The following is a 22,239-nucleotide window of genomic DNA, read 5'->3' on the forward strand; positions in this document are numbered from 1 at the left end:
AAACAACGGCTATCGGCTCAAAGCACATGGGTAAACCAAGCAAAGCGTACTTTTACATGTCTATTTTATATTTAACCCTTTAGGAAAACTATTGACTTTCCCAGTATTTTAGTATTTCACTTTATTGCATTCAGTCAAGCCGTGGCGTTACTAATATACGATTAAGCGTTTCACTTATTGATGAGGCGCATTCTCAACAAAAACACATAAGAATCTTTATTTCCCGGCACTTCCCCCGCTCTTTTCTAAGCCTTGGCAAATGCCAAACTAATACTTGGCATGCCAATTGGTATTTAGTGTCAAATCAACAATGAAAATTACCAGTTGGAATATAAACGGTATACGATCGTTCAAGATAGGAATAAAGGAGGTACTTACAAGTTTGGAGAGCGATGTTATTTGTTTTCAAGAGGTCAAAGCTTCACGTAAGTTAATTCTTCGATACCAAGGCTTAAGAATTGGCGCGATTTTATTATCGACTGAAACTGAAATGCATGCACGTGGATGCACGACAAAGAAGCCGACTTAAAAAGGCGGGAGCATTGCAGTGCTGCCAATATATAATGTCCAAGCATATCCCGCCGCAGGACTACCATGGAAATTAATTTCCATTGAACAATATAATATTTAAAAAAACGCTTTTAAATTCTTTATAGGTGTAACTATAGAAACTGTAAATGCAATTGTCCCAGGATTCAATTCCTATTTTAGTTTCCCAAAATATTTGAGCAATTATTCTGGTGTTGGAACATACTGCACTGATTCAGCTAGACCAAATCTGGCTGAAGAAGGGTTATCGGGTCGAATTGATGATACCAAAGACTCAATAGGTTATCCAGCTGAAGTTGAAGAGTTTACAGCTTCAGATATTGTGGCTCTTGAGAGTGAGGGGCGCGCAATTATGACTTGTCATGACATAAGGTTCAAAATATTACAAAAATCTCCCAAAAAAAAAGATAATTTTTCAGTAAAATTAATATCAGTAATTTAGCTTTTCAGGAACAATTAAAAAATTAATTATAATCAACGTATATTGCCCAAGAGTTGATCCAGAAAAACCAGAAAGAGGAGAATATCAAATTAAATTTTTCAAACTACTACAAAATCGTGCAGAAAAATTAGTTTCACATGGCTTGTAATTAATTTAAATCTTTAGTAATTATAATAGTTTATAGAATGCATATTTAAAACTAATAATTTATTTCTTTAAAGCCATGTTCTGATCTTAGGTGACATAAATTGTAGTCACAAACCAATTGATCACTGTGATCCTAGTCCTTTAAATGTACGAAACGAATACCTACACCTACTTTACTTTAGCTCGCGCATTCAAATTACAGTTTTTTCAATAAATATCTTTTCTGGGAGGTTAATTATACGATAATTAGTTAAATTTAAGGTGCGGAAACTAACTTACATCAATATTTTCCATGTTTTTTGTAATTTATTCCCTCTTATTCCCTTCCATGAGCGGCTAATGACTAATGAGCGGCTAATGTGCGCCTGTTTTTGTTATTGCCAAGGCTTATCAACTGCATAAATATCACCTTTTCCAAAATATAACTAAATATTGTCAACTTCAAGAAATGTTAGGTTTGCGGAAACTATTATAATCAATATTAGGTTTGGTTAGGTTAGGTTTGGTTAGGTTAGGTTTGGTTTGGTTAGGTTTGGTTAGGTTCGTGAAAATATTTATTAAAATAGTTTCCGCGACTTAAATGTAATTAATTATCATATAATTAACCTCCAAGAAATGATATTTATTGGAAAAACTGTATTTTGAATGCGCGAGCTAAAGTAAAGTTTTTCCCATTTAAATATAATACAGGGTTCATACAAACCAGGAAAACCGGTAAAAATCAGGGAAATAAATAGTTGTCAAAAACTTCAGGGAAATTTAGAATTTTTCGTAAAATTCAAGGAAATCAGGGAAATTTGAGTCAAACAGGGGCCGAGTAATTAAGCAAAATGTTCACTAACATACCCCCCTCCATAGGATTAACATTACACTATACTTTGGAGGCTCATAACTCTGATTCTACAAGAGATATGGGGATGTCCTTTGAGTATGTTATAACCCTATTTGTCCTCTTTCCAACAGTACTAAAAACTTAGGGCTTCGACAAACAGGGGCCGAGTAATTAAGCAAAATGTTCACTAACATACCCCCCTCCATAGGATTAACATTACACTATACTTTGGAGGCTCATAACTCTGGTTCTATTAGAGATACGGGGATGTCCTTTGATTATGTAATAGTCCTACTTGTCCCCCCCTTCCTTCGTTAACATTTGCTCCATAGGATACTCCATATACGGGGAAAAAACTGGAAAATTCAGGGAAGTATATGGGGGGAAAACCTGGAAATCTCAGGGAAATTTGTTTTCCAAAAGTTGTATGAACCCTGTAATATGAACAACAGGACGCTAATTTGTAATCTCTTACTTAGGAATTTAACGAAAGACCCAGTAGAAAATGGCTAACTAATTTCCTAAGTGGTATAGAATATGTCCTAATTCTACATATAATGGCAATATAATCTTCAGTATTTTAACTTCTTTAGAAACCAAAGAAGGTCCTAAATTCATCGACACATTTCGTCATTTTCACCCAAATACCCAAGAAGCCTTCACTTGTTGGTCAACACAAACTGGTGCCCGAAAAACCAACTACGGAACGCGTTTAGATTACATCCTATCAGATATTGACCTACTTCCCTACATAGAAGATAGCGTGATATTGCCTCAAATTGAAGGTTCCGATCACTGCCCAGTTTCAATAACTCTTAAAAACTGCAAACCCATTCCGTCCCCAAAGTGTCCTTTCATTTGTACCAAAAATTGGCCAGAATTTGCCGGAAAACAAAGATCTTTAGGCGATTTTGTTCAAAAAAGTCAAAAAATTGGAGATGCGGCTGCAGCTGTCAACGTTAAACCGAAAAAGAGATTGATCAGTAGCTTCTTTATTAAACCTAAAGACACAGTTGATAAAGCTACTGATTCCGCTAAAAACTCGAGCCTGCCAAATTCTTCCCAAAGCTCGCAATCCGAGTCAGAAATTGAAGTTGAAATTCTCGAAACACCAAGTCCAAAACCAACCAAAATATCAAAACAAGCTCAAGCATGGAAAGATTTAATGAAAGGTCCGCCCAAACCCCCGAAATGCACTGGTCACGGGGAAGAGACACTATTAAGAACTGTAATTAAACCAGGGCCAAATATGGGGAGGAAGTTTTATGTTTGCCCTAAACCTCCGGCAGCTCCAGGAAATCCCGAGGGAAGATGTAATTTTTTTGCATGGGTTAAACCAAATTAAGATTAAATGGAGCAAGCTTCCAAAAGTACAAATTCTGATTTAAGTTCAATAAAAGAGTTATTTTTGAACGTTAACTAAATTTCTTTCATTTATTAAAAGTAGGAATGAATAATACGCCTAATGTACGTTATTCCCGATGCGTGTGCCAAGGCTTACAGCATGATTTTAACTGACAAATCTAGGTCATAATTACATGTCTGCAGCAGAGTAGAAACGTTTCAATATTTTCGACTTTAAAGTAGACTCATCATTTTGACCCAGATTTGTTAGTTAAAAACCACACTCTAGCCTTGGCACATGCATGGGGAATAAGTTGGATTAATATAGTATGATGGTTCCCTTTAACACGGGGTTGAGGGTCTCAGTTCCAAGGTGAAGGAAACAGAATATAGACATGTTTTGCTACTAAGCCCTATGGCACGTCCCCAGGAAAGGGTAAAAAAAGGAGACTATTTAGGCCTAAACTTTGGGCTTATATGGTTTAAGGGCGTCTTAAGTGGAACCCTCCCAAATTAAGCTGCAAAATATCCGTATGATGACAATAGACAATATTTAAAATTGGCGCGCGAGCTGCACTGAGAACTTAGAGTACTCTGTCGGGGAGGGGTGCAGTCAAAAAAAAAAAAAAATGGAGCTAATGTAAAGTCTATGGCAGTATATTAAACTTTGAGATTAATTATAAATTATACAAATTAGTTTAGGGGTTCGATTTCTTTTTTTTGCGGTATTATTGCATATTAAATCATGGGTTTTCGCTACAGGTATTCAATTTTTAACATAATGATTTCAAATTTTATCAGTTTAACGTGCCCGTGTTGTGTTATCGCGATCTTGCCGGTCTAAGCCTCGGTTGTTTTTATTTACTTTTGTTGCTGATCCATCTGCCAAAACCTTTTTATACCCTCGCTGGGTACACAAGGGAACGCAACAAACAGTAGGCATATACAATTTATTTCTTAAACCCTATCATAAGTTTAGATTTAATTTTTAAATTTAACACTCTTCTCGTACGTTTTGCTGGGGACCGACAATACCTTGACTGCACCCTAGCGGCTGCTCTGCACTGGAGCTGCTCTGAGCGCGCGCGATTCAATTTTAAATATCGTCTATTACATGGTTTAAGGGCGTCTTAAGTGGAACCTTCCCAAATTAAGCTGTAAAATAATAATAACCCTAACAAATATAACTCGAATATAGAATAATTTTTATATACTTTCCCTAGTCCAAACATTAAAAGAAAAATAAATAATAGATACGAAATTTCAACTAACAAAAACAGTAATTAAATTTAAATTACGCAGAGATTATTTTTAAAGAGGAGTCTCTTTTTAATTTAATTTAAAACTTCATTTAAATTATAACATCTTATAACTTAATTTATTTTAATTTTAATTTAAATATTAACATATCCTAATTCATTATTTAGCTGACCGACTAAACCCTAAATTTCATTTTAAGTTTAGATAACCTTTATCCTATGGGGGTTTTATTTTAAATACACGATGATTCAATTGCGATGAGAAACTGGAGGGTTTAAAGGGAACTGAAAAGATTTGGTGCGTTAAAAATAAAGATGGAAGGAAGTAAATTTCAAATTTGTTTCAAAGAGTTCCTCGTTAACTTGTCTTTTTACCTGCAAATATTTACAGCCGTCTCTAACATTAATTTATGTATATTTTCTTTTTTAAAGATTTAAATTTCTCATCCTTTATTTGAAAATGGGGGCTATTAAGGGAATTTACGGTTATTGCTGCTTCTCGGCCAGTTTCAGTCTCAAACTCTCTGGCATCTGTGGTGGCGGAGGTCGGGGCAAGTGAAGCCATACTTTCACAGCGTCGTAGATGAACCATTGAAGGGCGGTTAGGGTTCCAATCATGACAATACGGGGAACCAAACCCTTCCATAAACCTGAAATTAATTAAATTACCATAAGAATTGGTGGTACTTCAAATTTGAATATCTTATCCAAACACCCTGAACAAACCCTGAATAATAGGGTTCATACATCTTTTGGAAAATCAATTTCCCCGACTTTTCCCTGTTTTTCCCCACATATTTCCGACTTTTCCCTGTTTTTTCCCACATATTTCCGACTTTTCCCTGTTCTTCCCCACATATTTCCGACTTTTCCCTGTTCTTCCCCACATATTTCCGACTTTTCCCTGTTCTTCCCCACATATTTCCGACTTTTCCCTGTTCTTCCCCACATATTTCCGACTTTTCACAGGTTTTTCCCCACAAATTTCCGACTTTTCCCTGTTCTTCCCCACATATTTCCGACTTTTCCCTGTTCTTCCCCACATATTTCCGACTTTTCCCTGTTCTTCCCCACATATTTCCGACTTTTCCCTGTTCTTCCCCACATATTTCCGACTTTTCCCTGTTCTTCCCCACATATTTCCGACTTTTCACAGGTTTTTCCCCACATATTTCCGACTTTTCACAGGTTTTTCCCCACAAATTTCCGACTTTTCACAGGTTTTTCCCCACAAATTTCCGACTTTTCACAGGTTTTTCCCCACAAATTTCCGACTTTTCCCAGGTTTTTCCTCACATATTTCCCTGACTTTCCCAGGTTTTTCCCCATATATTTCCCTGACTTTCCCAGGTTTATTCCCCATATATTTCCCTGACTTTCCCAGGTTTATTCCCCATATATTTCCCTGACTTTCCCAGGTTTTTCCTCACATATTTCCCTGACTTTCCCAGGTTTTTCCCCATATATTTCCCTGACTTTCCCAGGTTTTTTCCCCATATATTTCCCTGACTTTCCCAGGTTTTTTCCCCATATATTTCCCTGACTTTCCCAGGTTTATTCCCCATATATTTCCCTGACTTTCCCAGGTTTATTCCCCATATATTTCCGACTTTTCACAGGTTTTTCCTCACATATTTCCCTGACTTTCCCAGGTTTTTCCCCATATATTTCCCTGACTTTCCCAGGTTTTTTCCCCATATATTTCCCTGACTTTCCCAGGTTTATTCCCCATATATTTCCGACTTTTCACAGGTTTTTCCTCACATATTTCCCTGACTTTCCCAGGTTTTTCCCCATATATTTCCCTGACTTTCCCAGGTTTTTCCCCATATATTTCCCTGACTTTCCCAGGTTTTTTCCCCATGTATTTCCCTGACTTTCCCAGGTTTTTTCCCCATATATTTCCCTGACTTTCCCAGGTTTATTCCCCATATATTTCCGACTTTTCACAGGTTTTTCCTCACATATTTCCCTGACTTTCCCAAGTTTTTCCCCATATATTTCCCTGACTTTCCCAGGTTTTTCCCCATATATTTCCCTGACTTTCCCAGGTTTTTCCCCATATATTTCCCTGACTTTCCCAGGTTTTTTCCCCATATATTTCCCTGACTTTCCCAGGTTTATTCCCCATATATTTCCGACTTTTCACAGGTTTTTCCTCACATATTTCCCTGACTTTCCCAGGTTTTTCCCCATATATTTCCCTGACTTTCCCAGGTTTTTCCCCATATATTTCCCTGACTTTCCCAGGTTTTTTCCCCATGTATTTCCCTGACTTTCCCAGGTTTTTTCCCCATATATTTCCCTGACTTTCCCAGGTTTATTCCCCATATATTTCCGACTTTTCACAGGTTTTTCCTCACATATTTCCCTGACTTTCCCAGGTTTTTCCCCATATATTTCCCTGACTTTCCCAGGTTTTTTCCCCATATATTTCCCTGACTTTCCCAGGTTTTTTCCCCATATATTTCCCTGACTTTCCCAGGTTTATTCCCCATATATTTCCCTGACTTTCCCAGGTTTATTCCCCATATATTTCCCTGACTTTCCCAGGTTTTGAACCCTGCTGAATACGAGACAAAATCTAGTGGCAAAACCAAACTAAACTCTGTCCCCATATGGTTAAAACTCAGTTTACATCCACCAGAGTCAAAATATAACCAAAAAATGGAGGTATATTAATCTAGCACAGTATGACCCACCGAATACCGGAATTGCTGCAATAGCCAAGACATTTGTTAATAAATTTAACAAGTCAATCCGGATCCAGCTTAAGGAAAGTGCATCTCCACCACATTTAACATTAAAGTTGAACTTCCGAAGATACGTACCAACAAATCCTAGTTTCTTGGCAATTGATACAGCAGTGCTGCCCTTATCTTGGTTCAATTTTGATACAATAGTATCAGCCGGGTGAGAGACAATAGCGCAGAAAACACCGGCTAAAAAACAAAAAAAAAATAATTTGATCTGATAACAGTCCCGAAAAGACTGACCAGATGTCCAAAACTAAAACATCTCCGAATCTTACCAATGTAACCAGCTGCAAAGGTTACAACCAATTGTTCAGATTTGGTACAATCCGCCCTAGGCTTGGGAACAACGTGTTGGTACAACAATTCTACAGTTCGTTCAAAACAAGCAAACTTCATCATGGTGTAGGGAATTTGTCGTCCCCAAAGTGGGGTAATTCCTTTGTATAAACTGCAAAGATGAATTACCAATTAAATCTAATAACAATATAATTACAATTAAATTTACCCTCCAATTCCTTCACTCTTGATAATCATGGGTAAAGCAGCCCTTAAAGTTGGTGGGCAGTTGGGTTGAGTTTGAATACGAACTTTGCAAGCTTCCATGGGACAAAGAGCAATATCGGCAAAGAACTCAGCCGAAGCACTAGCGGCTAAGTACAGGGATGTCCTCCATTGGTAGGTGAGTTCCTCACCCAACATACCACTGTACATGATTTTAAATACTTCATAACATCCAAACTTTCCCAATCCTTGAAGGGAATATCCGATACAGGTGGGGGCCCATCCTTTAGCCAACCCTCGAACACCATCTTCCTTCACGGTTATCGAGAACCCTTGGAACACGCCCTTGTATTTGGCTGGGTTGGTCTATAGACAATATCATTCAGTCCATTTTAGTCCAGAATAAGTCATTTGAGGGGATAAGACAGTAACCTGAACCCCCTTGAATCATGAAATAGGCCTTGGCACATGCTTTAGGAATGGGGTTGCACCAGACTTTGGGGTTTGGGTCGGACCACACTTTTCTGGGTTAGGGTCGGACCACACTTTTGGGGGTTAGGGTCGGACCACACTTTTGGGGGTTAGGGTCGGACCACACTTTTGGGGGTTAGGGTCGGACCACACTTTTGGGGGTTAGGGTCGGACCACACTTTTGGGGGTTAGGGTCGGACCACACTTTTGGGGGTTAGGGTCGGACCACACTTTTGGGGGTTAGGGTCGGACCACACTTTTGGGGGTTAGGGTCGGACCACACTTTTGGGGGTTAGGGTCGGACCACACTTTTGGGGGTTAGGGTCGGACCACACTTTTGGGGGTTAGGGTCGGACCACACTTTTGGGGGTTAGGGTCGGACCACACTTTTGGGGGTTAGGGTCGGACCACACTTTTGGGGGTTAGGGTCGGACCACACTTTTGGGGGTTAGGGTCGGACCACACTTTTGGGGGTTAGGGTCGGACCACACTTTTGGGGGTTGGGTCGGACCACACTTTTGGGGGTTGGGTTGGACCAGACGTTTTGGGGGTTAGGGTCGGACCACACTTTTTGGGGTTGGGTTGGACCAGACATTTTGGGGTTGGGTTGGACCAGACGTTTTGGGGTTGGGTTGGACCAGACGTTTTGGGGTTGGGTTGGACCAGACGTTTTGGGGTTGGGTTGGACCAGACGTTTTGGGGTTGGGTTGGACCAGACGTTTTGGGGTTGGGTTGGACCAGACTTTGGGGTTGGGTTGGACCAGACTTTGGGGTTGGGTTGGACCACACTTTGGGGTTAGGGTTGGACCAGACTTTGGGGTTAAGTTGGACCATACTTTGGGGTTAAGTTGGACCATACTTTGGGGCTAAGTTGGACCATACTTTGGGGTTAAGTTGGACCACACTTTGGGGTTAGGGTTGAATTAGATTATATTAGGTTTAATGGCGGGTCAGGTTGCTGTTAAATCAACTGAACAAACCTGTATCCTGCATTTAACTAAATCCAATGGCGTAACAGCCGTATGGGTAATACCACAACTTAAGATACCACCAAACCCACAGAGGGCATAGTATTTCATGGAACCAAATTCAACTTCATCTAAATTAGGATTAAGGTTAAATGTAATTAGTAACGCCACGCCCTACATTAGACACGTTTAAAAAAATCATTTTTCTTTATTGCTGAATGATAATCGTAATTTCTTGGAAACAAATTAGCCAAGGCTTAAAGTATGCTAAAATGTGACCTACCGGGATCTTTCACAGCCGAAGCTGCGGAGATAACTCGACCGGGAACCGGCGAAAGGTCATTCGTGTTGTCCGTGGCCGCATTACAACGTGCGGTAAATGGACTAGCGAAAGGGCTATTTTTAGCTATCTCCAGCAACGAATTGAACATTTTTATGCTAAATTATTCTCCAATTATCTATTAATTAAGGAAACAGTGAAATAAATACTAAACTACGATTCTGATGGGACGGGAACCGGGAAAGAAATGAACACGCACTTACCCAAGATGGCGAAAGACCGAGTTGCCAGGTTCAATATTCCTCTATCGTTTACATTAACCAAAAGTAGCCAAAACCGCCAAAATAATTTACAAAATAATATTGAAAATTTAATTCAATTATCTACCGAAATATGCTATTTTAACTCTTATATTAAGTTATATAAATTAATTGTATTAAAATATTTGAATAGTTATTCATTTGGGAGCTTTTTATTTCAAATACAAATGTACATAGCAAAACCCGCCCAACATAGCCGTATATTACTAAATCTGGCAGCTCTGCTTAAGGAGAAAAGGGTCACCTATCACGTGTTAAGGTAAAGGTACAAAAACGTGTTTTATTGATAATTTTAGATAAAAACCTTAATAAAATATCGTTTTAACGAAAAAATATTATTACCTAAAGAAAGATAAATATACAAAAATAATTATCCAGACGATAATAGAAAAATTTAAGGATTTAAAGTGAAATTTAAACTAATTTGACCTTGGAGGCCATCAGCGCCTCTACCGTCAAAAATAGTAACTACTTTTTCGACCCCTTTCCACCTCTCGAAACACCGCCGCGTATCAAATTAAATTTAATCATTAGTTCTATATTTATTAATTAGGCCAATTAATTACACAAATATCATGGAAGTAATTCGACGCATCTGTTCTCAAAGTCTCAATAAAAACATATTCAAGGTCAGTACTTAATAATATAAATAATTAGGCCTAAACCACAGGAAAACGATCAATGTTTTACCGTATTTGGCTTGAATTTAAACTTAATTTTAATTTGTAGAATGTGTCACACAGTTCAAAACAACGTTTATCCACTGCCACACCTTTATGTGCCCAGGTATGCTTCTTAAAACGTGTAAAATAGATCGAAATTTAACTATGTTAAATGTTAGATGATGGTTCGTGATGCGTTAAACACGGCGATGGATGAAGAAATGGAGAGAGACGATAGGGTTTTCATCATGGGAGAGGAAGTAGCCATGTATGACGGAGCCTATAAGGTCAGCCGAGGTTTATGGAAGAAATATGGGGATAAAAGGGTAATTGACACCCCCATAACAGAGGTAATAACGTTACACGATCCACCTTATTCCCTTTCGCTGCTGGACGGTAGGCTTAGCTCGGGATTCATGGGGGAGGGTGAGTAAGGGGAAGAAATTGGTCTGTCGTCTGCTACAGTACATATTTTTGGCCAGACTTAGAAATAGCACACGTCCACTGGTCCAAAACCAGTTTATTAATTGCTTGGACTAGTTTTTTAATTCAAAAACTGGGGGTTACTGGTCCTCGGGACCAGTTTATTAATTGCAAATCTATTGGAGAACAAAGGCTGGGACCAGTCCGGAGACCAATTTATTATTTAGGACACTAGGGGGTTACTGGTCCCAAGGACTAGTTTAAACTTGAAGGAGAGAGTAATGGAGTGGAAACCCCCATACCTTAAGCGTTGCCTTTGTACCCCCACCTACGGCACCATAGTCCTCCCATCATCCCCAGCGGTTAGGTAGGGTCGTGCCGGACGAAACTGTAAAGGACGCTCCCTCTATCTCAAAAATAGAAGCTAGTTCGCATTCAAATAAAATGGCGCTACGCGGCAGCACTTAGCAATCGCCTACGGAAGGGTAGGGGCGTGCGCGAGGTACACTGGGAGAGATATGGTGCCGCAGGTCGCCCATCATCATTTCCAATCCATCTGACTCCCTTATCCCTGGTTTAAAAAATATCCTAATTTCTAAGTCTGTTTTTGGCTTTTGTAGCAGACGACAGACGAATTTCTTCCCCTTACTTATGAGTCTGGGAAATAAGGATATTTTTTAAACTGGTCCTTGAGACCAGTGATCCCCTATTGACCGAAATAATAAACTGGTCTTCGGACTGGTCCCAGCCAGCCTTTGTTCTCCTATAGATTTGCAATTAATAAACTGGTCCCAAGGACCAGTAAGTCCCGCTTCTCGAATTAAAAAAACTAGTCCCAGCAATTAATAAACTGGTTTTGGACCAGTGGACGTGTGCTATTTCTAAGTCTGGCCAACAATATGTACTGTAGCAGACGACAGACCAATTTCTTCCCCTTACTCACCCTCCCCCATGAATCCTGAGCTAAGCCTACCGTCCAGCAGCGAAGGGGAATAAGGTGGATTAAAATGGGTCTAGCCTTAATAGACATTAATAAGTCGTTGTTTTTACGATAGATTGGGTTTGCTGGCATCGCAACTGGAGCGGGAATGGCTGGTTTAAGACCAATTTGCGAATTTATGACATTTAATTTCTCTATGCAAGCGATAGATCATATTATAAACAGCGCTGCTAAAACGTTTTACATGTCAGCGGGAAAGATTGGTTGCCCTATTGTATTCCGTGGACCCAATGGAGCCGCTTCCGGTGTAGCTGCCCAACATTCTCAATGTTTTGGAGCATGGTACGCCCATTGTCCCGGTTTAAAAGTTGTCTCCCCATATTCGGCTGAAGATTGTAGGGGATTATTGAAAGCCGCCATCAGAGATAATGATCCTGGTGTGTTGTTTATTTAAGGTGGAATTCATAAACGTCGGACGCAACGCAATTTAGTACAGGCCAAGGTAGGGCGTCGTGAGTAGTAGGAACCACTCAGATTCGCAGAGATCCAAGATGGCTGCCATCCCCTCATCCAGCAAACTCAAACCAAACTTTTCAGACAAGTCTGGACTAGCCTGAGCTCCTGCCTGTTAGTTTCAACCCCCCATGACATGGAAGTTTTGTGGATGAGGGTCTGGCAGCCATCTTGGGGTGGCGGCCATCTTGGATCTCTGCGAATCTGAGTGGTTCCTACTACTGTCGTGCGCAAACTTCTGCCTTTTGCGCACGACGCCCTGCCTTTGCCTGTACTAAATTGCATTGCGTCCGACGTTTATGAATTCCACCTTAAATTAATCAGTTATTAAACTTTTCAATTAATTAATGTTTAATGAATTGATTTTAATTAAAGTGGTGTTTTTGGAGAATGAATTGCTTTATGGCATTCCCTTTGAAATATCTGATGAAGCTCTGAGCAAGGATTTTGTTCTTCCATTTGGAAAAGCTAAAATTGAGAGAGCGGGAACGCGAATGACCTTAGTTTCGCATTCTAAATGTGTAGGAACCTGTTTGGATGCTGCTAAGGAATTGGCTCAAAGTGGAATTGAATGCGAAGTATGATAACGGGGTTCATACAAACCTGGAAAACCGGGAAAACCTGGAAAAATCAGGGAAATAAATAGTCGACAAAAACCTCAGGGAAATTTCGAATTTTTAGTAAGATTCAGGGAAATCAGGGAAATTTGCGTCAAACGGGGGACGAGTAATTAAGCAAAACGTTCATAAACATCCCCTCCATAGGATTAACATTAAACTATACTTTGAAGGCTCATAACTCTGGTTATATTAGAGATAGGGGGATGTCCTTTGAGTATGTTATAGTCCTATTTGTCCCCCATCCAACGATACTAAAAACGTGGGGTTGCGTCAAACAGGGGCCGAGTAATTAAGCAAAATGTTCGTGAACATTCCCTTCATAGGATTAATATTACACTATACTTTGGAGGCTCATAACTCTGGTTCTACTAGAGATACGGGGATGTCTTTTGAGTATGTTATAGTCCAATTCGCCCCCTCTCCTTCGTTAACATTTGCTCCATAGGATACTCCATATACGGGAAAAATCTGGAAAATTCAGGGAAGTATATGGGGGAAAAACCTGGTGGAATTCTCAGGGAAATTTGTTTTCCAAAAGTTGTATGAACCCTGAATAAATAAATAAATAATTAATTAGGAGTTAAAATAACATGTTTAACTCTTTAGGTCATTAATCTGCGATCTCTTCGACCCCTGGATGATGAAACAATAATTAACTCTGTTGTTAAAACCAACCATCTAGTTACAGTTGAAGGTGGATGGCCTCAACACGGCATTGGCTCAGAAATTTGCGCTAGAATCATTGAAAGTACTATTGCCGAGCTTTAATTTCCGTGATAGTTATAGTTAATAGTTTTTCCGCAGTTCTAATCCTAATTTTAATTTCTAGGTCCAGCTTTTGACTACTTAGACGCACCCGTTGTTCGAGTAACTGGGGCCGATGTTCCAATGCCCTATACTCAGTCTCTGGAAGCGGTAGCTCTACCACGTCCCGAAGATGTAGTTTTAGCAGTTAAGAGAGTTCTGAATGTGCAATAAACATATTTAAAAAAAATGGAATCAAGAAGAAAGTTACAAGCTATAAATTAAAAAAATGAAATATTCAACCAAAATAAATGTTTTTGTCCATATCTAATCAGTTTGGATTGTTTGAATTCATTTATATGTGATATATATAAGATAAAGTTGAAGCTTCGGCAGTTGAATTTAAGCAAGTAGTCCACTTAGCCTTGCGAAACCGTATCGTTACCGTTTTAAGTTCTTAAATCATCCGAAAGAGGAAGCCCATTACCTAAGTCCGAAAGCATCGTTTAAGAAACGTTATCAGATGGCGTTCTGTTCATATTTGGATATGTGACGTTAGTTAACGAAACGGTTTCGCAAGGCTTAGTGGACTACTTGCTTTAGGCTCTCTACGTACTACGTTTTGAAAGTTATAGGGTCAAATAAACCATTTAAAATACTCCAAGAATGTATAGTTTTTTCTATCATTAAAAAGTTACTTTTGTACTTATTAATTTTAAATCTGAAATTGCTCTAACTTAGAGCGGCTCCATAGTTGTGAATTATTAAACTTCAGAGGACGTGTTTTGAATCATTTTGAAATAAATTTGCATATTTACCTTGTCATCATATGATCATAACATGGATAAAGGATGCGCACGAGGAAATTTGCTTTCACTCTACAGGATAGGCAACTCCATATCTCGGACGACAGCTTATTCTGTATATACTCTGTTACAACATCGGTTGTCAGCACGCGCAAAGCCGTTTCTCTATGTAACGTAGCTTTGTACGTGCTGTCAAGAGACAAAAAACTTCAGGATCTTCAGGATTTAAAATATCCGCGAGTTTTTTAGCTCGAGTGCACGGACCTCTAGGCCTTAGTTTCAAATATGTGTAGTAGGCTGTAGGTAATTTCACACGTATTTGAAACTAAGGTCTAGAGGTCCGTGCACTCGAGCTAAAAAACTCGCGGATATTTTAAATCCTGAAGTTTTTTGTCTCTTGACAGCACGTACAAAGCTACGTTACATAGAGACCAAGCTTTGCGCGTGCTGACAACCGATGTTGTAACAGAGTATATACAGAATAAGCTGTCGCCCGAGATAGGGAGTTTCCTATCCTGTAGAGTGAAAACAAATTTCCTCACGCGCATTCTTTATCCATGATATGATCATAATCACCTTTAGGCCAAGGCCTAGAATTAGGATTAGGGTTCTAACTTTCCACAGAAAATTTGGATTATTCGCGAATGATAATCATTTTTATAAAGTTATTTTGAACTTTTGTGAATATTCTGTCATTGTTTAGATGAATTCATTAAAATAATTGTAACTTATATGGTTTGATTGATTCAGATTAAACTTGTCAAGCTTACGGCCATCGTTTCTTGGTTAAGTTACCGTTCAGAGATTTTTATTTTCCCACCAAAGCCAAGGTTGTTTAGTGAAAGTATACTAATGCACCCGATATTTAGTTTCTAACTTTCTATATTGAAAAAGCTGAAACCGTTGGTATGCACTGAACGGTAGCCCACTCGATCACGCAAGTTGCTCGTACTTTAGAGCCCATTCCATCGGCCAAAAAGAGCGACTTTTGGTTTATCAGCGGAAAGTTCGAAGGAACCCAAAATTAACATTAAGTTCTATGGGAGGATGTAGCTTTTTTGCCTGATCCTTAGTCCAATTCATCCGAATGACCTGAAATTTTAATGAGATGTGTGTCTTGGCGTGTTTCATTATACATATAAGGGTCCAAGCTTCTAGAGTGGATAGTTTTTCTTATAAAAATTATTTTCCAAAGTCATAATGATGGTTTCAGTACTAAGACCAAAAGCTAAGACTGAATATGATTCACTCATGATTTGGACCAGTAGATCCGAAAAAAGTTTTTATAAGAATAGACCAATACGAATATTACCTACAGAGAAACAAACTTCCAGGGGCACGCCTACATAATGGGTAATTTCCCTGTCGCCACAAGACAACACTAGAGGCAGCCCAAGCTCACTGCATCTGAGAGGCTAGCCAACTCGGTCATGCCTCTAGCGGTGTATCCTGACATGATTGAAATTATCCACTATAGAGGCGTGCCCCTGGAAGTTTCTTTCCCTGCATGTAACATTCGTATTGGTCTATAACTATCCACTCTAGAAGCTTGGACCCATTTAAATATAATAAAACACGCCAAAACACACGTCTCATTAAAATTTCAGCTCATTCGGATGTATAGGACAAAGGATCGCCAAAAATGCTACCTTCTCCCTTAGAACTTAATGTTAATTTTGGGTTCCTTTGAATAATCTTCAAAAGTCGCGCTTATACATGTAAATCGAATTCTTTGAAGGGGCGCGAGCAGCTTCCGTCGTGTTGCGCGTGAATCGGTGTGATCGAGTGGGCTATGACTAGATACTTCTGCCATGGATGAAGGATGCGCGTGAAAAACATTCGACGCTCTACAGGATGTGCAACTCCCTATACTAAAAAGTAGACAAGTCGATACTAGCGCCGCCTGGCTACCAGCGCTGGAAACCCTCGCGGGAAAAATAAAAAATACTGGACACGAGAAAAAAACACGCGCTACTGTCGTTTTTTTTCCTTAGCGTCGTCTGCTAGAAGCAAAACAGTGGATTTTTTTCTTATGTCCAGTATTTTTTATTTTTCCCGCGAGGGTTTCCAGCGCTGGTAGCCAGGCGGCGCTAGTATCGACTTGTCTACTTTTTAGTATAGGGAGTTGCACATCCTGTAGAGCGTCGAATGTTTTTCACGCGCATCCTTCATCCATGCTTCTGCTACGCACTAGACTGTATGACGATTGACGTGACGAGTAGGGTTTTACTCTTTTAGCGCCAAATTTAATTCGTATATAATCAGAGTTTAAAATGTCAGAAGTTGAATTTTCGCGTTTAGCTTACGAAGGAAAGTATGACGTTATTAAAAACATGACAGAAAATGATCGTCAATTAATTATAACCCGAGATAAAGTAAGTAAAACCACTTACTTTAATTCACGCATGCATGATAAAGCAAAAATCGAATCGAGCATCAAATCAAGGCTTAACAATACTTATTGTAGTCTGCAAGGTATCCCATTCATTGGGCTTGTGTTGGAGGGCACACAGACGTGGTTAATTTTCTTCTACAGCAAGAATCACCAATTGATGAACCTGATGACGTAAGACATAAATAGACCAAAGTAAGTAAGTTTATGATGTAGTTTATTGAATAACCACAGTCTCACTGGACTCCACTGATGATTGCCGCTTCCGTGGGCAAAGATGACATTGTTTCAACCTTAATTGCTCGTGGAGCTGATGTCAAAATAGTTAATCAAACAGGACAAACCGCTTTACATTACGCCGCATCCAAAGAACATGTTCAAGTTGCTAAAGTTTTGCTTGAACATCACGCAGACATAAATGCTGCGGATCATATGGGAAGCACTCCTCTTCATCGTGCGGCTTCCAAGGGGAATTTGAAGATAATAAACCTATTTCTCAGTTCATACAAAAATAAACTAGATTTGGATGCGCAGGATTCAGTGGGAAATACTCCTTTGTAAGGATGAATTTCAATTCAATTCAATTCAATCAGAAGTGAGATGAGACTAGAAGTGAAGGGCTCTAGCATTGATAGTAGATCCTGGCACTAGTGAACAAATTTGAGTTGGATTTTACGCCGCTTCCATCGTGCCTACACTACTGAGAAAAAAATTGGTCGAGTTCCAAAAACATTTCCTACCCCCTTCCCCTAAACCTAAAGCCGCGGAACACGGACGCGGGTGCTTGAATCTAGTTCGGCCGTCTACCACCGCGAGCGTCTCACGTTTTGGAGGGAAAATTCTGAAACCGCTACCAGAGGGCCAACTGTTGGTGTCTTATCAAGAATATTCACTTTCGCCACTTGAGTGAAGAATTTGATTACCTCAGTACTTCTGGTCTCATCTCACTTCTGATTCAATTAAAAAGGAGAATTAATTAATTTAAAATCATTAGACACTTAGCTTGTGAAGAGGACCGTGGTGAAATTGCAAGGATTTTGGTGCAAAATGGAGCGAGATCTGATATCTTAAATAAAGTATAATTATTTAAATTTAAGCTTAATTTAAATTATTAATTACACTAATAATTTTCTTTACACAATGAATCAATAGGAGAAGAAAACTGCATTGGACATTGCTCCAATTGGTCTGAAAAGAACTTTGCAACAACGTTAACTTAAATGTTTCACTTGTTTTTTTTTTCAAGAATAAACACTAAAATAGTTTATTGCACATTTACATAAATTTGAAATTTCCTTATTTCTTTTTTTTTCCGTTTGTTTTGTAATTTGTAATTTGTATAATTGGTCCATGATTAAATCGTTAATTTCTTAATAAAAAGTGTTAAAAAATATCTTGTGGATTTCTAATTCAATCCAGCGTTCTTATCAAAAAGGTTACGACAAATAATTATACGAAGAAAACAAAATACATTTTCTATTTTTCTTTATAAAAAACTAAACCATTTATATAATTTCTTTCTAAAGACTGAGGCTGGGCGGGCGGGTTGGGAGGGTGCACGGGCTTTGGGGGTGAAGGCTTATACAAACAAGTACTTGGTAAACTTCTGTACAAACAATTAATTAACTTGAAAAATAATAAAAACTATACATAAAAATTATTAATTCCCTGGGAAGACCTTTTATTTTTAATTTAATTAACCTTTAACTATATTCTTTACTTTTATTTTGAACTGATTATTTATTTTCATCAAAAGTCCATTATAAATTCTGAAAAGTGATAAACTGCTCATTTCCTAATATAACAATAAATGTAAATGCGTTCAGTAGTTTTTAATGAAGTACACGTTTTGCAATTTGGTTGTAGTGAAAACCTTACTGATTTTTCATATGCCACTCTAGAGCACTATGAGCTCGTCCCACCTCCATTTTCTTTATAGAGAAATGCTCTAGAGCATCCCATGTAAACTACTCTAGAATGCTCTGAGATTTGCAACGAAATATTCTTGAGCAATGATCCTTTACTACACTGAAAATGCTCCAGAGCACTCCCCGATTCTTTACTTCACTAGAAATGCTCAAGAACACTCCCAGATACTCCAAATTCACCTTATATAGAGCACCAGACGTCCATTTGCTTTATGGAGAACTGCTCTAGAGCATCCCACGTAAATTTGCTTTAGATAGAACTACATTATAGAAATGCTCAAGAACACTCCCGGTTCACATCACTAGACATTCTCAAGAACACTCCCGGTTCACATCACTAGAAATTCTCAAGAGCGCTCCCAGTTCACATCACTTAGAAATGCTCAAGAACACTCCCAGTTCACATCACTAGAAATGCTCAAGAACACTCCCCGATTCTTAACTTCACTAGAAATGCTCAAGAACACTCCCCGATTCTTAACTTCACTAGAAATGCTCAAGAACACTCCCGGTTCACATCACTAGAAATGCTCAAGAACACTCCCGGTTCACATCACTAGAAATGCTCAAGAACACTCCCCGATTCTTCACTTCACTAGAAATGCTCAAGAACACTCCCCGATTCTTAACTTCACTAGAAATGCTCAAGAACACTCCCCGATTCTTAACTTCACTAGAAATGCTCAAGAACACTCCCCGATTCTTAACTTCACTAGAAATGCTCAAGAACACTCCCCGATTCTTCACTTCACTAGAAATGCTCAAGAACACTCCCAGTTCACATCACTAGAAATGCTCAAGAACTCTCCCAGATACTCCGCATAGATCTGATGTAGAGCACTTTAAGATCACTCCGCGTCCATTTGCTTTACGGAGAACTGCTCTAGAGTGTTCTAACAACTCTGCAAATTACGTTTTACGTTTGGAAACTTTTTCTTTAGAGGCAAGGCTCCAAAAATGGCTCCAACTTCCTTTATTTTGAGCAAATCTCAGAACATAAATGCTGTTTGCTAAATTTGCTTACTCCAGCACTGTTACATTACAATTTCAGCACGCAAGCTTGCAAGAGCAACACTTACAAGCGTTAATCACTTTACAAAATCTACATGAACTTTTGTTGCTATATCAAAATTATTTCACATTAAAAAATAATTTTAATCAATTAGTCTCGCGACAAAAAGATGCAAATATATTTCTTAAACATTAAAATATACTATTTCATTAATGTACTTATTAATTATTAATATCATTAAAAATTTTATTTGAAGCAATATATTTTGTCTTATTTAAACTTTTAATGGGTGGGAAGACTGACTATCTTATTAAAAATATTTAATCTTATTAATTTTTTTTTTGGTTTTTTGGTTTCGCGCTTTCTGGGGTTAATCGGGAGACGGGTGAATTTAAATTTGTTATTTAACATTTATATTAAGTTGCTTTAAGTTTTTTCTTTTAAGAGTACTGGACGGACTCGGTATTCAAGCCAGGACAGCTTGGCGAGCGTAAAAGCTCTGAGTAAGGAATAAAAATGAATTTAGGAGTTAGTTTTTAATTTATTTCGGTGTAAAAATGAAGAGGAGACATACCTCTAGGAGCTAGCGAAGTGAAACTTGTGGTCCTTCGTGGTTTCATTCTGATTCTATCCTCAGAAAGATTCGAAGTTGAATAACCTCTGTAATCTAGTAAAGCAAAATTTTACAAATGAGGGTTTTGCGGATTATTTACAGGTGAGTCCCTTCACAATGGATACAAGGGTAGTAGCTAACCTCCGTCACAGCTAACTCGATAGCGACCTAGAACCCTAGACTACCTATTACCGTTAACCTCAGCAAAAGTTTGATCTAAAGGAGAAATCGCGTAAGACCGCGGAGGAAAACCGCGTTTCACAAGTGTAGAGAGAACTTGCAAACTATGCAAAGAAGGGTTTGTTCCTAGGCTGGAGTTTGGGACCACCTTGCTGCGAAAGAGAAAGCGATAACCGCTATTCCGCCCCACCCTTGTTAGCAATAATTTAGATGCCTGTCAAGCAATTACTAAGCCACTAACTGACCCCTCGCATACGACACTTTTTGCGTGCAATCACAGCAGGTTTATTCCTATATTGCAGAATGAACAACACCAGAAGGGGATAATAGAAGAAGGATGACACTCTGTATCATCTTAATACTTTGGTTATGTAATTCATGATTCTTCCCAGGCGAGGGAATTACCCTTTTGGTTTGCTCTCCTGCTCATCAAACTTAATTCAGATGGGCATCGCGCGGTGGGGTGAATTCTATTACTGTTTGGTATTTGCTAAATCCTCAGCAATGAACCCTGCACAAACCTTGATTGTCTTGACGTGGATGGGACAAAAATGACCACAAGCGCCTTGGCAAATAGTTAAGCGCTAATAGAGTAATGATGAGGGGGAACTATTTATCGCGTATGTGATTCGGTTTAGTAACCTTGCTCAAAATGTAATAATAATGTTGGAAAGAATCATGTTACAATAAAGCTATCTCAGATGCCTTAGTGTGACGTCAACTATGCTATTTGCCCATAGAACCAAAGCGGTACAAACTGTACATGGACGCCCACTGCCAGAAACTAAGCCCGTGACGTTTTACCTAGGCACTGACGCCACAACTGAGATAGCTCTATTACCCCGCTTTGTGGTACACTTCTATCGAAGAGAAGTATTATATCCTTCTGACAACGTGTATCCCAGAATGCATGCTTTTAAGAAGTTGAAAAGTAACTCTTACCTAAGATTCGTGAGCGGTAGTCATCACTGTCAATCGGATTATTAGCAGCAATGGCTTCGAGTCGATTTTTAAGCGCACCTGCTTGACCTAACCACAACCTCCTTTGCATTCGTAAACCCTGATCCAATTGTCGGCATCGAATATCTTGTTGGGCCAAATCATTCCTGGCTTGAATTAACTGTTGGTTCACTCTAGCTTTTTCCTCCCTTTCAGCAACCAATTCCGTTTCCTTCAGTTCCAGGAGTTTCTTTAACTTCTCAAGATTTTCCGGGTCACTATTCAGGGAAATATTTTGGACACTGTCCCTTTTTTCCGCCAAATCAGTTGAAAGGTGGGCGTGTAATTGACGATTGCGCGCCAGTAAGTCAAGCATCTATGAAAGAAATGGTCAGAAATGTCCCGTATGCCTACAGTATTGACTATTAAACCAGTAAAACTAGTTAATCTTACTTGATGATTAGTTTGCTGTAATTGCTGACTTAGAATATTTAATTTTTCCTCCAAAGCCGAATGCTCTATGCATTTTTTGGAATATTTCTCGGAGAGTTGTAGAATTTCTCGTTTGATTTCATCCAAGTTAGAACTATATTAATTA

General features: G+C 38.9%; 5 protein-coding genes and 1 long non-coding RNA gene across 11 annotated transcripts in view; 3 read left to right on the forward strand and 3 right to left on the reverse strand.

Annotated features, from left to right (window-relative positions):
- Positions 1-673, reverse strand: part of LOC149679584 (uncharacterized) — a 53,566-nt gene extending 52,893 nt beyond the window's left edge. For both annotated transcript variants that reach the window (XR_016365840.1, XR_016365839.1), the window contains exon 1: positions 379-673. This is a non-coding gene — a long non-coding RNA (uncharacterized LOC149679584). The remainder of the gene's footprint in view (positions 1-378) is intronic.
- Positions 17-5,224, forward strand: LOC149679586 (DNA-(apurinic or apyrimidinic site) endonuclease 2-like). The gene is made up of 6 exons (XM_089835399.1): positions 17-425; positions 657-921; positions 992-1,135; positions 1,213-1,285; positions 2,450-2,498; positions 2,564-5,224. The coding sequence occupies exons 1-6, from the start codon at positions 311-313 to the stop codon at positions 3,313-3,315; spliced, it is 1,398 nt and encodes a 465-aa protein (XP_089691525.1). The 5' UTR covers positions 17-310; the 3' UTR covers positions 3,316-5,224.
- On the reverse strand, positions 4,620-9,830 carry LOC149679587 (phosphate carrier protein, mitochondrial-like). Of its 3 annotated transcripts, none has more exons than XR_016365835.1 (7): positions 9,553-9,792; positions 9,282-9,400; positions 7,835-8,196; positions 7,605-7,777; positions 7,405-7,515; positions 4,949-5,223; positions 4,620-4,858 (listed from the first exon to the last, which is right to left on the reverse strand). XR_016365835.1 is itself a non-coding variant. In XM_089835402.1 (7 exons), exons 2-7 carry the CDS (start codon positions 9,698-9,700, stop codon positions 5,060-5,062), a joined length of 1,077 nt encoding a protein of 358 aa, XP_089691528.1. In that variant the 5' UTR covers positions 9,701-9,727; positions 9,813-9,830; the 3' UTR covers positions 4,620-5,059. The 3 variants fall into 3 exon arrangements, 2 of the variants coding, with proteins under 2 accessions (XP_089691528.1, XP_089691527.1); XM_089835402.1 differs by adding an exon at positions 9,813-9,830 and having other exon boundaries at positions 4,620-5,223; positions 9,553-9,727; XM_089835401.1 differs by having other exon boundaries at positions 4,620-5,223.
- Positions 9,831-10,061: 231 nt separating this feature from the next.
- Positions 10,062-14,102, forward strand: Pdhb (Pyruvate dehydrogenase E1 beta subunit). Of its 3 annotated transcripts, none has more exons than XM_089835387.1 (8): positions 10,062-10,128; positions 10,423-10,498; positions 10,599-10,655; positions 10,711-10,881; positions 12,010-12,331; positions 12,783-12,985; positions 13,634-13,775; positions 13,857-14,102. In XM_089835387.1, the coding sequence occupies exons 2-8, from the start codon at positions 10,445-10,447 to the stop codon at positions 14,003-14,005; spliced, it is 1,098 nt and encodes a 365-aa protein (XP_089691513.1). In that variant the 5' UTR covers positions 10,062-10,128; positions 10,423-10,444; the 3' UTR covers positions 14,006-14,102. The 3 variants fall into 3 exon arrangements, with proteins under 3 accessions (XP_089691513.1, XP_089691514.1, XP_089691515.1); XM_089835388.1 differs by having other exon boundaries at positions 10,116-10,134; XM_089835389.1 differs by lacking the exon at positions 10,062-10,128 and adding an exon at positions 10,174-10,333.
- Positions 14,103-16,766: 2,664 nt separating this feature from the next.
- LOC149679589 (uncharacterized) lies at positions 16,767-18,362 on the forward strand. The gene is made up of 5 exons (XM_089835408.1): positions 16,767-16,952; positions 17,045-17,143; positions 17,204-17,526; positions 17,964-18,045; positions 18,122-18,362. The coding sequence occupies exons 1-5, from the start codon at positions 16,851-16,853 to the stop codon at positions 18,182-18,184; spliced, it is 669 nt and encodes a 222-aa protein (XP_089691534.1). The 5' UTR covers positions 16,767-16,850; the 3' UTR covers positions 18,185-18,362.
- The window catches only part of osp (myosin phosphatase Rho interacting protein outspread), a 67,836-nt gene continuing 63,795 nt past the window's right edge, over positions 18,199-22,239 (reverse strand). The window contains exons 9-12 of the mRNA XM_089835365.1: positions 22,095-22,227; positions 21,645-22,017; positions 20,484-20,576; positions 18,199-20,408 (exon numbers count right to left, since the gene is read on the reverse strand). Coding sequence (XP_089691491.1) covers positions 20,350-20,408; positions 20,484-20,576; positions 21,645-22,017; positions 22,095-22,227 — 658 coding nt within the window. The 3' untranslated portion in view covers positions 18,199-20,349. The remainder of the gene's footprint in view (positions 20,409-20,483; positions 20,577-21,644; positions 22,018-22,094; positions 22,228-22,239) is intronic.

This window comes from Phalangium opilio, unplaced genomic scaffold, assembly GCF_054372755.1.
Source record: "Phalangium opilio isolate 3A_F unplaced genomic scaffold, DU_Popi_V2 ptg000041l_1, whole genome shotgun sequence".
NCBI lineage: Eukaryota > Metazoa > Arthropoda > Arachnida > Opiliones > Phalangiidae > Phalangium > Phalangium opilio.